The sequence below is a fragment of the Perca fluviatilis genome, chromosome 23 (assembly GCF_010015445.1).
Source record: "Perca fluviatilis chromosome 23, GENO_Pfluv_1.0, whole genome shotgun sequence".
In the NCBI taxonomy this organism is placed as follows: Eukaryota; Metazoa; Chordata; class Actinopteri; order Perciformes; family Percidae; genus Perca; species Perca fluviatilis.
In genome coordinates, this window is record NC_053134.1 from 18,822,308 (window position 1) to 18,836,813 (window position 14,506).

General features: G+C 38.3%; 2 protein-coding genes across 5 annotated transcripts in view; one reads left to right on the top strand and one right to left on the bottom strand.

Annotated features, from left to right (window-relative positions):
- The window catches only part of LOC120553633 (proton myo-inositol cotransporter-like), an 84,583-nt gene extending 83,800 nt beyond the window's left edge, over nt 1-783 (bottom strand). Inside the window, 1 exon segment of the mRNA XM_039792263.1 lies at nt 321-783. The gene's annotated coding sequence lies outside the window, so the exon portion shown is untranslated.
- LOC120553630 (mucin-19-like) overlaps nt 525-14,506 on the top strand; it is a 31,809-nt gene continuing 17,827 nt past the window's right edge. For 3 of the 4 annotated variants that reach the window (XM_039792255.1, XM_039792256.1, XM_039792257.1), the window contains exons 1-15: nt 9,189-9,249; nt 9,548-9,630; nt 9,909-10,106; nt 10,206-10,331; nt 10,444-10,564; nt 10,683-10,818; nt 10,916-10,993; nt 11,108-11,177; nt 11,334-11,471; nt 11,612-11,761; nt 12,957-13,051; nt 13,165-13,297; nt 13,562-13,805; nt 14,044-14,084; nt 14,243-14,328. In XM_039792255.1, coding sequence (XP_039648189.1) covers nt 9,594-9,630; nt 9,909-10,106; nt 10,206-10,331; nt 10,444-10,564; nt 10,683-10,818; nt 10,916-10,993; nt 11,108-11,177; nt 11,334-11,471; nt 11,612-11,761; nt 12,957-13,051; nt 13,165-13,297; nt 13,562-13,805; nt 14,044-14,084; nt 14,243-14,328 — 1,653 coding nt within the window. In that variant the 5' untranslated portion in view covers nt 9,189-9,249; nt 9,548-9,593. Of the gene's footprint in view, nt 611-5,574; nt 5,741-6,773; nt 6,819-8,081; nt 8,308-8,878; nt 9,009-9,188; nt 9,258-9,547; nt 9,631-9,908; nt 10,107-10,205; nt 10,332-10,443; nt 10,565-10,682; nt 10,819-10,915; nt 10,994-11,107; nt 11,178-11,333; nt 11,472-11,611; nt 11,762-12,956; nt 13,052-13,164; nt 13,298-13,561; nt 13,806-14,043; nt 14,085-14,242; nt 14,329-14,506 lie in introns of those variants that run through there. The other variant, XM_039792259.1, reaches the window with a different exon arrangement.

The window sequence follows — 14,506 nt, forward strand, 5'->3', positions numbered from 1 at the left end:
AGCTAGTTCAATTATGCTGCGTTCCAGACAACTCGGAACCTAGCTAGCTAGCTATGCTCGGGACTAAAAAAAGTCCGACCTCCTACCGTTGCCAAAATGGCACCAAGAGGATGGCACCCTTCTCTTAATACATCCATGGATGGCGCCAAATAATTTAATGGCACTCTCTAAACGTTAACGTTAGCTACCTTAAAATTAAAGCAGTATATAAACCCATGAGAATTATCACCCAACTCTGGAATTTTACACAACTTTTTAGCTTGTTTTAGCGTCTTTTTTTGTTTTGTTTTAGAGCACTTTAACTGTAGGTTCAGTCTCACCGCTCTGATTAACCTTGTTTCCAGCAGCAGGTAACAGTAGCTTTAAGCTGTTTTAGCAACAAAAAAACTGATAAATCTTCTGTATGCTAACGTTAACGTTTCATGTCCAGCACAAATGGCAATTTAACGTTAGCTAGCTGGTGAACAGTCGAAAACAAGTCGAAAGCCACCAGCTAAAAGACCCAGGTAGCTAGCTATATTTCCCTGGAGTTTGTGAAGACCAAACCAGTGAGAAATGGACAGTGAATATTGGACTTACTTTTGCTGGTGGCAAAAAAACAGGATTCCAGGTATGTTCCTCCAAGTCTTCTAAATGTAGCTAGCTAAGTAGCTAGCTAGCTAACGTTAACTTAAAGTTAACTTTAGGCAACTGCTTGCTGACACTTTAGCCATAACTAGCCTTTTAAGTCTTGACATAAAAAACAACATGTTGTTTTTTATGTCAAGACTAGCTGTCAGTTTGTTTTAAAGCTCTTCTGCCTCCTAGTAACGTCAATGTAGCTTTAAGACATCAAAAATATTATATATTTTGCAATGTGCTAAAAAAATATATATATAAATTTCTTTGCCAACACTGCCAACACTGCCAACATTTAACGCTAGCTAGCTTAAAATCAAGGCTAATTATGCTGAAAATTAAAGAGGTCGCCAGCATTGACCAATGATAATTATCGCCCAACCTTGCAGTTTAAAAAAATGTTATGGCCTCTTAGCTAACATTGTTTTTGTTTTATGGCACATTTGTTTTATGGGGCATTTACTGTAACGTTACAGCTTAGTTTCACTGCTCTCATTAACCATCTGTCCAACAGCCACATGCAGCAGCTGTTTTCATCAACAATGCTCTGATAAACCCACTGTGCTACCTGCTAGTTAGCTGGTGAAGAAATTCAGCTAGAAGACAGCTAGTAGCTAAAAATATAGTTCTGGATTACTGCTGCATTAATGTGTATGTTGCATTTTACTGTTGTAGATTTTCAAGGTTCATTTTAACTCCTTTATATATTGTTGGGTAGTTTAAAGGTCCCATGACATGGTGCTCTTTGGATGCTTTTATATAGACATTAGTGGTCCCCTAATACTGTATTTGAAGTCTCTTTCCCGAAATTCAGCCTTGGTGCAGAATTACAGCCACAAGAGCTAGTCCCACAATGAGCTTTCCTTATAGCCGAGACAAACCAACCAGACGGCCGACCGTCGACAGAAAAGCCAGTCGGAATGATCAGTCGGGTCCCCGAGGTCCAAAAAACTGCCTCGGAACACACTGAGGCGATACCGACTTGAGAAACGTAATACGTCTCCATAGCAGCAGGTGGCGCTACTCTGTATTGTTGCCCAAGAAATGAAAACCGGCAGCTGATAGGACGAACGCGTCACATGGGTTTGTTTTCTCCGGAAATTCAAAGCCAGACTGTCATGGCGGCTCGTTGAGAATACGATCTCATATTGTACTAAAGGTGCAAGGTGGAGGGTGGGGGTGTGGCCTTGACCAACTGCCACTTTGCTCGTTTGAAAGCCAGGATGTCTCTCTCTCATGGGTGGGCCAAATTCTCTGGGCGGGCAAAGCAGAGAAAGGGGAGCTAACCCAGGGCTCAGTTTACACCTATCGCCATTTCTAGCCACTGGGGGACCATAGACAGGCCGGGGGAATGCATATTAATGTTTAAAAACCTCATAAAGTGAAATTTTCATGCCATGGGACCTTTAATCTACAGCAATGCATCATATTATGTAGGATCATCGAATCGTTTGTAGGATCGCTGTCCTTTGAGAACCACAAATCACTAAACATCAACATTTTTATTGTGTCAGAAAACAGCACTCTTTTCAGCTTAAGATACAATATTTACCTCGGAAATATAGGCTAATTGAGTAGAACTATTGAGTAGCAGAAGTTGAAAACACCCAAGTAAAGTAAAAGTATCCTGAATTTGTACAGAACTTGAGTAAATGTACTTAGTTATATTTCTCCACTGTAAATGCTATTTCTGAGTTTATTAATGGGTTCTTGCTTCATCCAAATATACCCAATATTTATTTTGACTGACCAAACATATTTCCCTTGTCTATGATGTGATGTTTTAATCCTTAATGTAGTGTGCTTTACTCTTATTGACTCTTTATTTCCTTTATGTTGAGAGTAGCAGAGGACTTTGAAATTGGTGCATTAAAAGCACAAATTGATGCATAAAAAAGGTGTCTCTTGCTGTGGGCTTACTGATAAGTCTTTGTTTTCTGTGGAAAATAAGGGACGACTGGCGTTTTTGCCACATAACTGTTTTGACAGAGCTTTTTATGGCAGGCACAGTGAGTTATTTATTATGCCAGTGAAGTGTCAGCAAAACACTATGATTTATTGTCCCTTGCCAATATTGGACAGTTTCTAATATAGTATTTTCTAGTGATTTACTGTATTTAGCATCTTAAAACACTACTTACATTTGAATTTAGTTTGACCTTCAACCAATCCCAAGTTACTGCAGTTATAGTTTAGTAATAGTTCACAATATATATATATTATCACATACTGTCATAATTTATCATATTATACTATATTATGTTAATATGTTCTTCTTCTGATTTGTGTGTCATATTCTATATTACAGTGATATTACATATACAGAGCCATAATTGAATCATGTCATCAGTCTGGTAACAGACTTTCACTAATGTCACTTTAACCATACTGTACCACTGTCACTTGACCGTGTCCATATATTTTTTTCTATACCTTTTATTTATTCTTTTACTTTTCTCTATGTATCTGTTAGTGATGCACTGATGTGAAAATTGTGGCCGATACCGATATTTACCGATGTCGATATCTCTGTATAGAACACAATTTTTTATGATAATCAAATAAGGAACTATTTTCCGAAACGCATTGTTTTTACTTTTGTGATTTATTTTCGGAAATCACTGATATTGGGCACCTTTACTTGTGTGCAAATTATGACTGTCATCAGAGTTTCAGAAGAAAAAATTTATATTTATATAAAAATAAATTTTTAAAAGGATACAAGTGTGTCCTGAATTCACACTATGAATAAGCCAACCCTGAGTATTCACAATAAACATCTAACTCACTTGAGACCAAGTCACTGTATTCTGTGAACATTGTACAACAGTTCAAAACTTTAAAGTACAGTAGTAGGCCTTAAATGGCCAAAGCCAAAAGTATTGAAAGAGGTAAAATGTGAAAATGGAGCCAGAACAAACTGGACTGAACAGACACTGGCTTTTGCAGTCTTCTGAACTGTAAGTACAGTAACTGCCAAGTACTTTAGGGTTAGGGCTAACCCTTGAAATTATAGAAATTGGTGCCTTCTAGGCCGAGATAAGCCAGAAAATGTGTTTTTGGCTCATATGGATGAAAGACACCAAATCCCAGAATGCACTTGCTTCGCTGCTTAGACTCCACTCCCAAGCCACGCCTACCTACAGGCCGACAGTGAGGCAGCATTCAACTCAACCCAAATGTGTTTTATTGTCATTTCAACCATATACACGAAACAACATTTCACTGTGGCTGTAATGGTTACACATTTAAAATATATAAAAACGACATACGAAACAGGTGTTTACAGTCAACCAAGCACTAATGCTAGTATGCATTAGCTGAACTTTACGTGTGTGTGCAATAGCTAAATGTAGCAGATTATAAACACAGTTGTAAATTTGCGTGAAATGTAGAATGGTCGGCATTTACTAGTCACAAACTTCCCCAGCAGTTAGCATTTAGTTGGATACAAGCAGCTAATTTCTGCACAAGTCTGTGTTAACACAGCCCATCTCCACTCTTACCCGGCAACATGTTTCCACAACAAAAAAAACACAGCAGTCTCTGAACTCGCGATGGGAGTTTCGTTTAAGTTGGATGTAGTCCAGTTTGTTGTCTAATGAGTAGACACTTGCAACCAGGATTGATGGAACAGGTGGCTGGCTAGCGTTAGCTTTCCACCTAGCTAGGTTAGCTATACTCCAGCCCCCGTTTGAGTTTCACCGCTGAGAATGTCCCCCCATGATCGCGGCTGCTGCCCACTCCGGCCGGACGCTGCTGCCCGCTGGTCAAACTAACCTGTACGACGGGCCGCAGCAACCTCTTATTTCCGAACATTCATCTCTCCCCCGCCCACCGAGAGCCGGTGGTCTACTAAAGTTTCCAGTGTCCCACTTCGCCGCAGATTCCGTCTGCAAAAACCAACATCCCCGCCCGCACACTTTCTTCTTCTTCTCTTCTTCTTCTTCTGATTTCAGCAGTATAGACGCTGTTAAGCGTATTACTGCCCTCCACAGGTCAGATTTAGATCTAAATTCTCACACACTCACATCTAAGCCAACACACACGTCAAATACACAGGAATGATTCACATCGGCCCTATTCATCGGCCCTATTTTGACATCGGAACGATACCAATGTGTAAAAAAATATGACCATATCGGCCGATATTATATCGGCGGCCGATATATCGTGCACCACTAGTATCTGTACTACTACTGTCTTTGTACTGCTGTAACAACCAAATTTCCCCTCTTGGGATCAATAAAGGTTAATCTTATCTTATTTTAGTTACAGTTTAGTTACATGCAGTGAAAGTACTCATTAGTACAAATAATATCTACGCACAATTTAATTGGCTCAAAATATCTCAATTGACGGGTGGAGGGTTAGGGTGATAAAGCCTGCTGATGTGTTGATAAGCCACTTCATCCGTTTACCACCTCACTGATATAGGTTAAGAAGCTTTTTAACTCAGTTTGCAGTTCCAAGTCTAATCTTTGCATGAAAAGAAATCTAGCTGCAGGTCTTCAAACGTCATGGGGTACTCTCCCTCAGCTTTCAAACTGAAAAACAACTAACTACATCCTGGTTCATGCACATTTATCATTTTGTCCATCTGGATAAGGTCTGGTTCACCAGTGTTTGCTAAAGGCAGCACCTCTTTGTTCATAGTACAGGAATTAATATTTTACCCATTATGTGAGATAATGACACAGATTTTAACATTTCTGACAGGAAACAAGAGGTTTAAAGGATTACAGTAAAAGAACAGGCTTAAGTTTCAAACTCTCTTTAGCAGTTTATGTTGAGTCTTCTGTAATGTGTTTCTGCATCCATCCTCACCTCTCTCTTTCACACACTCACAATTTCCCACAGGAGTAAATAGAGGAATTTTTGCATTTTGTGATAATTTCCACATTTCTGCTGATTACCAAGTAATGTTTAATCTGAGTTATTTTTTTTTATCTCTAGTTTCCTGGTACAGGGTGGGTGGTTAAAGGTGTGTGCGTATGGACACTGCATATATAAGCCATTTGGTGGACTGTTTGTGGAGTTCCTCCTGGTTTCACAGCAAGAGCATCAGGCAGCATGACCTCGCAGCGATGGATGCTGGCATTCTGCTTTTCACTGGCCTCAGGTACCATGCAAATGTTTATTTAATCATTGGAATACAAATTAATTCTTCTAATCAGAAAAAGTGGCAGGGAACAAGAATATTTCAAAATCTTTCAAATATGTTACAATATGTCAAACAAAAGAGACCACAATTACTACTGAATTTTAGCAGCATTAACAGCAAAATTATTAAGATGCAGTATTTTATAATTTGCTATATTATGTTTTTCATGGTTTTTTTTTTTTAACCAGTCTGGAGTTAATAATGTGCATCAGTGTAACATGAAGTGGTGGAATAAAAAAGTAAATTTTACTCAAAACCTGTACTTGCATACACATTTTAGGTGCTTGTACGTATTTCAATTTCATGCTGCTGCCGTACAATTCAAAAACCAAAATTATATTTTTTACTCTACTACATTTACAGTATATGACAGCTTCAGTTAATAGTTGCTTTACAAATTAAAAGTTTACACTAAAACTTACGATGATCATATAAGATATGATGCACTGTTGTAGATTAAACCACTTAGTACCACTCAATAGTCCAATAATATAATTAGTTAATTATTTTTACACTGACAGGAGCAATTTATTCTCAATGATGAGTACTTTTACTTTTGATACTAAAGTAGAGTCAGCTAATAATACTTTTACTTAGGTGGCATTTTCCGTACAGGAGTTTAACTTGTAATGGAGCATTTAATATGGCGCAATTGCTACTTTTACTTTTTTAAAGGTGCCCTGCCACACGTATTTCATTACTTTGTGGTACTGTCTGAAGTTCTACCATGGACTTTGTAAAAAAAATTTGGACAAAATGCCTTGGTTACCTTGTTTCAAGCCATTCTAGCGTGGTATAGAAAGCCTGCAGGAAAGAACAGCTCGATATGTGTCAGTTCTCATTAAAATTCAATAAGCTAAGCTGCCAATGAGAGCCTGGCTATCAGCATCCTTTACCCAGTGCAACTAGGCGAGCTCATGAATAGTAATAGTAATAATTTTATATTATGAATCATGTTTAATTCCACTTTGACACTGTATTTCTCTCCTAGTTTTAAGCCCAGGGGAATCGGTCACAACAACAGAAACTCAGAAATGTGAGTATACAGTACGTGAATCAATCAATCTTGATCTGTTAATTATACGGATACATTTTTTAACATCATTATCTTATATGTATACATGGGTTGTATATTTATGAAAGTCATTCTGTTGTATCACAGTTTAATTTCTCTGAAATTGTTTTATTGTGTCTTTTGTAAAATATTTTTTATTTTATTTGGTTTATTTTATCCAATAGTATTTTATTCTATTTCTTACTATTTATTTAATGCTTTCTGGAACTAGGCACAAGCTAATTACACTGCATGTTGTACTGTAACGCAATTTGTGAGGTATAGACTTGAAATAATAGTTGATCATGTGGCATATTAATTTTAAAGTGGTACTCTCAAAAATCTTATAATGCACTTTAATGTACAAAAAGTGAATTTGCTTTGTTTTTCATGATTGGAGGAATGAAACAAAAGTAATTCAAAGCTATTAGATTTAATTATTGAGTTCTGAATTGGTGGGACACTGGCACCCTAGAGGGCACTTTATCACGTTTTCTACACTAAAAGGGCATGTATGTGGCTTGTGTATGTGAATGTATTAATGTTTTATGTTAGTCTGACGCCATCCTTGGATAGTATGGTAGGGCATCACAGTAAAGTGATGTAATTTTCTGAACTTACCAGACTGTTCTAGCTGTTCCATTATTTGCCTTGAACCACTTAGTCATTGTATCCACATTATGGATGATTTATCAAAAATCTCATTGTGTAAATATTTTGTGAAAGCACCTATTGCCAACCCTACAATATGGTCGCAATATCGATATCGATGTATTTGGTCAAAAATATTCAGCTCCAGCTCTATAGTATAGTATACTGTATACTATCTTATATATCAAGGTACTATAAATGTTTGTTGGAAGAGATTGTAAGCAAAGCCTCATCGTGGAAAGCATGACATATAAAGGTATAGGTATAAAGGTCCTATTAAAATAAAATTAACCTCTGCTCTACAGGGCACTTTATCTTTACTGGAAGGGCACTTCATGTCAAAAACAGGCTCCAATTATTCCAAGAAAAAGACATACTTTATTAACCGTGCAAGGGGCATTTTTTTCCACTCTGTTGTTACAGTTACACACATTACACACAGACCCCAAATACACACACATGTACATGTACATGCACAAAAGGAAACTGTAACATTTTAAATAGCATAATCAAATAAATGTATGTATTGCTTCGTTATTGAATTCAGTCATGTCTTGAGCCATCGTCTAGTATTAATCAGTACATTGTGATTAGACACTTGCAGGACATTTGGCAGCGGGGTCGTCCAGCCTTTCAGCGGTTCAAGTTTCTATGTTCGCTCCAACTGCCCATTCACCCTAACCCGTTTCACCCACAACCGGGTGGAATGTGATATCACCACACGGCGTGGTGACAACGGGCTGCTGGTCCATGTTGAGATCATAATCAACAAAGTCAGGACTGTTGTGCAGAATGGGAGCATCCTGGTGGAGAAGAAAAGGTGATGCAGCTTCATTACAAGAACACCGCAGCCATAAAGAAAACCAAATGATGAATCAGTTTGATCTAGTTTGATAGACTCAAAATGTATAATCTAAAAAAAATCACATTATTCACTTCATTTCATACTTGTTTTTATTCCGCTCAAGGACACAGACACATTTTATAATCAAACCACAAATGATTTGCTATATCACATTACATATCCATGATCAGAAAGGAGCTGGATAAAGACTAAATCAGCCACACTTAGAGTAAAAGTATGAGAATGCTGCAGGTGAGTATTTTGCCAAAAAGCAAAACTCATTCACTTACAGTAGATTACATTTATACTTAGCCAAACAGCCATGTGGTTTTTATGCATTCTAAATGTGATTAATGTTAGTTGATTTTTGCCTTTGACTCTGGGCCACTGCATTATTAATAGTTTGCCTCTCATAGTTAAGTTAAATGAAAACATAAAGAGTGTTGCGACAATTCTGCAAGGTGAATAGGTGGACATTGTAATACTTAATATGTAACTAGTTGTATCCCTACTGATACAGTATCTCTGTATGTTTATTTGTTGACAGTGTTTCCCTTCCATACGACCACACCTACCAGCACATCTTTCACTACGGCATCTACACTAAACTGAAGAGCTTGCTGCTCCCTCTGTCTGTCACCTGGCACAATGTACCGGGAGGAATAGACTCTTTGCGGGTGAGTTGACAACATACAGTAGACACACACAAGAGCATAAACACAGGCACACAGATGCATGAACACATCATCCATATCCCATATCCATATAAGTTAATTAGTAATTGGTACTGGTTTGGAACTGCCATGCACTACCTTCACCCACTGAAGCCTTTTATCTTTTTTATACTTGTTGTTAAGGTGGAGCTAGAGCAGGAGCTGAGCACCGACATGACTGGACTGTGTGGAAACAACGTCCCAGGTATGACGGTTAAACTACTAGAATTGATAGCAAGATTGTATTATAGCAATAGTAACATTAGCAGAAATACTTTTAGTAGTAGCAGCAAATATAGTGTTGGTCTATGGAATTGGTAAGCTTTTGTTTAGTTGTTTATGATGTTACATTTTTAAAAAAGAGAAAATTTCAAAAGTAAAGTGAAACCATAAGTTTTTCTACTATAGCTGATTATACAAATGCACACATTATGTTTATGCAAACTTTTGACATTTGTTTGCGTACAGTTTGCTCTAAGAATGTACAATTGTCATGAAATCAGGTGACAAGAAGCAGTTGGTTAAGGAGAGTGTACTTCCTGAGGACACATGTCAAACCCGAGATCCTGTGTCCACTGTGAATCAAGTAAGTTAAACCGAGTGAATGTTGGTACTGCTCCTCTGTAAGTACTTTCTTTGGATTTTTTTCACTCATTGATCTCATTGTAAAGACACTAGGGACAACCCAAAAACATAATGCCAAAATAATAATGTGTAATAAATGTCATACTGCAACTAATTTTTTTAGTAAATTTATGTTTTTGGGAGGCAATGTGTTTAACATAAAATAGTTTGAACACTCACACCATACAATGTAAGTCCTAGTTCCAGATGTTCAGTTGGTTTCTCTGATGATATTTGTAGGTATGCCGCAGTTTGTTTCCAACACCTTGGAATGTCTGCAAGGCATGGCACCTCAATATAATATCCCACTCTGTGAAGAGAACATTTACAGCTATGAAATGAGCAAATACATCGGCTGTGCTTTCTTCAGTGAAGTTGTCCAACAGTGTGGAAACAACAGCTATATCTGGAATATATGGAGAAGTTTAACCAAATGTGGTAGGTGCTCTTTAAAACTAGATTTTAAAGATCTTCAAATTTTTTGGCTCAAATTCATGTTTGGACACTTGATGAGCATGTTTCTGTGGGTTAATGCAGCGGAACCAAGTTGTTCAGGAGACCTGGTTTATGTGGAACAGGGCGCGGCCTTTGTTCCCAGCTGCTCAAATCCAAACCCTGGATTCTCCAACCAAGAACTCACCAGCTCCTGTGTCTGCCCAGAGGGTGAGCACTGCCTGACTTCATCATGTAGCTCTTCACATGTTGTTTCATTGTTTTTTTGTTTTTTTTGCCTGTGTGAGCCAAATAATAAAAGGTATATTAATTTGTGTTGTAGGCAAGGTGCTTAATGATCACGCAGATGGCTTCAGCTGTGTGAGTGTGTCCAGCTGCCCCTGTGTCTTTGCTGGTAGGAGATACTCACCCGGAGACGTGCGCACATCCAAGTGTCAGTCATGGTAAGTCAGCGGAAAAACCTACTGAATATCCATGAATTGCAAATTTCCATCTGGGATCAATATGCTGATCCTATTTGAAGTTTTTGATTTACATTTCATACCTTGTTTCTTTCCACAGTATGTGTGACAGTGGGAAATGGCAATGCTCTGAAAACAACTGCCCCACCAGATGTCTCATTGAAGGGCAGTTTGTGAGAACATTTGATGGCAAACAATATGCCCTCCCCGGTAAATGTACATATGTGGCTTCACAGGTGAATATTATTCCCACTACCCCTCTATATAACATTAACCAATGTTGTCTTTTTTATCATACTCACTGTTTTGTTTTCATTATTATTATTCTTTAAGGGTCTCAACTGGACGATAACAATCAAGTTTTCTGATAAGGCACCTTCTCTGAAAACAGTCACTCTTCTGCTTTCTCAGGTACAAGCAGTCTTTGAGAGTTGAATTTAAAACAATAAGTTCTGTCAAACAAATGTCAAGCAACAGTTATGTACAGTCACTAAATACTAATGTCTTTCTTTTTTGGATTTGCAGGACATGTATATGTTTTCAGACAACATGGTTACATTCAGAGAGGAGGAGATCACTGAACTTCATCACTCTGGTAAGAAAAAATACAAAATGGGAAGAATTGTTGTCCATGGCATCTGTTGACTGGACCTTAATTTGAAATATGTTATATGTCTCGTAGCCTAGTAATCCGTCCATAATGGCTTTTTAATCCACTCACCCAATCACTTACCACTCTGTCACCTGTCAGATCACGCTCTGGTTTTCTGGCAGTCCTCCATGTATGTCCAGGTCCACACATCCTTTGGTATGAAGATCCAAGTCCAGATGTCTCCTGAAATCCAGCTGTACATTACCCCACCCAGAAACCACACAGAGGCGATCTCAGGTTAGGATCTCAGTCCACTAACAAATCAAAATATATTGACATCGGCATTCTTTGGGATTCACTTCCATCGTGGCTAAGAAATTACTAAAAAAACGTCTATATGCTCTGGCATGGTTAATCATAGTCGGTCTGTCATTCAGGTCTTTGTGGAAACGACAACAGTGACACCACAGACGACTTCACCACCAGCAGCAGGATCATCGAGAACTCGGCTCAACCTTTTGCTCAGTCCTGGAGTGTGGGTGACTGTTCGGTGAACATACCCACCACCTGCATCAACAAAGACAATGGTACCAATTAATAATAAAAATGTTACTTTAAAATGTTAGAAATATGTGTATATATTCATACATAATGTTTTATTTGTCTAAAAAAATCAGACATGAAAGAATATATTACACTTTGGAGTTAAAATACTAGAATTTGCTAATTAGTTTGCACCTGCTTGCTTGTCTGAGATACTTTTAAAGCTTCAGTGCGTAACTTTTGATATTAATGAATGTCCGTTACATTCAAGCCATTGCCAAATGAATTGCTACAAAGACAATGAAGACTATCAGCTCCACACAACTCTTTGTATGGCTGTGATCAGAAGATTGTGGCGTCTTGTGACTTTTGCGCACAGAAACTTGAGTGAAGATAATTACCTCTTCTGAAGAGTCCATGATATTTTGTTAATCCTCTGTTTAACAAAAGTGGCTACTAGCAACTGTGTGGACAGTGTTGTACCTGAACGCGTTCATTGAACGATAGTTCAAGAACTCCTTCATTTTTTTGGGGGAACGTGAACTGAACGTACTGCATTACTGCCTGATGAACGTTACGGTGAACTCCTTCATTCTGGTGTCTGTGAACAGCACGCTCTCTCAGTTTAACCTCATTCAATAGGGTGCCAGATTTCTATAGAGCCTTCCAGGCGAAAACCCGGCTAAAACATACCGTGAACAGGCCTTCATATGTAGCGGAAAAAACACCCAATCTGGCAACACCAGCCACCAGTGTCGCACCGCCGCATGCGTCATCAAAACCAAAAGCAGCCTGGAGGCGACGAAGCAGCAACAGAAACTTATTTTTATCTGATAAAATAATTGCTGTCTGTGGTTCTATATGGGCTGTGGCAATAATTTTTAAAAATAATAGCTCGCGGCAACATATGGAAAAAAAAGAACTATGAACTAGTTCGTTTTTGGAACTGTGAACTTAGTTCAAAATGTTGAAGTATGAACTATGAACTGAACTAGTTCATTTTAAAATGTGTGAACTGAACTTTGAACTAGTTCATGTAGAAAGTGAACTTTCCCAACACTGTGTGGATGACGGGTGGGGGCGGTGCGCGGTCCCGGTAGGCTTGTATCATGTCGACACACCGACAGTTTTGCTGTCATTGTTTAGAATTCGTCATGGGGGTGACAGAAACTACGCACTATAGCTTTAACTACAAGGTAAAACAAACATATTTCATGATCTCAATATGTGTTTTTGCAGAAATATTTGCTGATGAAAAGTGCTCTGTGTTGAACAACCCAACTGGAGTATTTGCTCCATGTCATGGTTATATCCCAATTGATCACTACCACACGGTAAGACTTTTGCACTGAAATCAACCCTTAATACGTTTTGGCATTTTTAGCAATTAAGTGTCATTGACATATCAATGTATGACTCGTTAAAAAAAAATTATTTTGATTTTCAGGCTTGCATCCAAAGAACATGTAACTGTGGCAGCAGTCTGCCGCAGTGCTTGTGTGTTGCCCTGGGCAGCTATGCCAAAGCCTGTGCCAATCTGGGTGTTGTAATTGGTGACTGGAGGAGAGCCACCAACTGCAGTGAGTTCAGCTTTGATAAATATACAATTTATTCTGTCTGCATCGTCCCACTTTATTGTTCACAGTCCACTGAAAACAATTCTCTTGTTATTTTTTCACTTTTGCGATAATTATAAAAGCATGATTAGGTACAGCTAGGTTGAATCAACAACTGTGTTACAATTGCCAAGAGTGGACGTTTGTTGATGAAAATGTCACATATTAATACTAGTAGTAATACAAATCAGTGGCATATTTAACAGTAATCACAATATTGTGTTGCAGCATTGAAATGTGAGAAGAACCAAGTATTCTCCTACAACATGCAAGCCTGCAACCACACATGCCGTTCCCTGTCTGGCCCTGACCCTCGCTGTGGGCTGGAAGACGCTTCTGTGGAGGGCTGTGGCTGTCCAGCGGGATCTCACCTGAACCAAGGAGACACCTGTTCCCCAAAGGCAGAGTGCGACTGTCACTACTACCGCGGTACAACGCCCCCAGGTCCTGTTGTTATCGACAGTCGACAGTGGTGAGCTGACCATCTAAGTACACATTACGCACACTTAAAATGCATGAATACTATTTATCTTAACATTTTACATCTGTAGTTTACTTTCCCAGTGGCTGAGGCTATTACTCACTGTCTGCCCTAATCAAATCTTCCCAATGCTGTTATAGTATGCTCAATTGTGTAGTAAACCCCGGTGATGTACACATACTTGTTGTATATCTTTTATATCTGTAACCAAATGCTGTGTCTATTGCAGTGTCTGTGAGAATGGAGAACTGAAATGTTCTCAGGATTGTGGTAAATATAAATACATATTCCTTTATCATAAACATATCTAAATTATACTGATCCTTTGTAACATTTGCTCCATTGTTGGAAATTCACCCAGCATTATGTCAATAAAAAATCCCTTTAACTCTATAATAATGTTTAAATTTCATGATTGTTTACATCAGGGTGCAGAAATGGGAAGGTTTGTGTTCATTGCTCCAAGAATGTTAACACAGCTCAGAAAACCTGTGACAGTCTCAGCAAACCAATGGTAGGTCAACAGTCGTACACTGCTTGCTTATTCTTGTATTGTTATAGAATATATTATGACTGAACATATTTTTGTGGTTATGTGAGGCTTTTTCTCACAATTGAGAGCAACTACTTCTGAAATCTGTCATTTTTATTTTTACATAAACTTCCTGTCAGCGAATTGCATCCCTAAACTA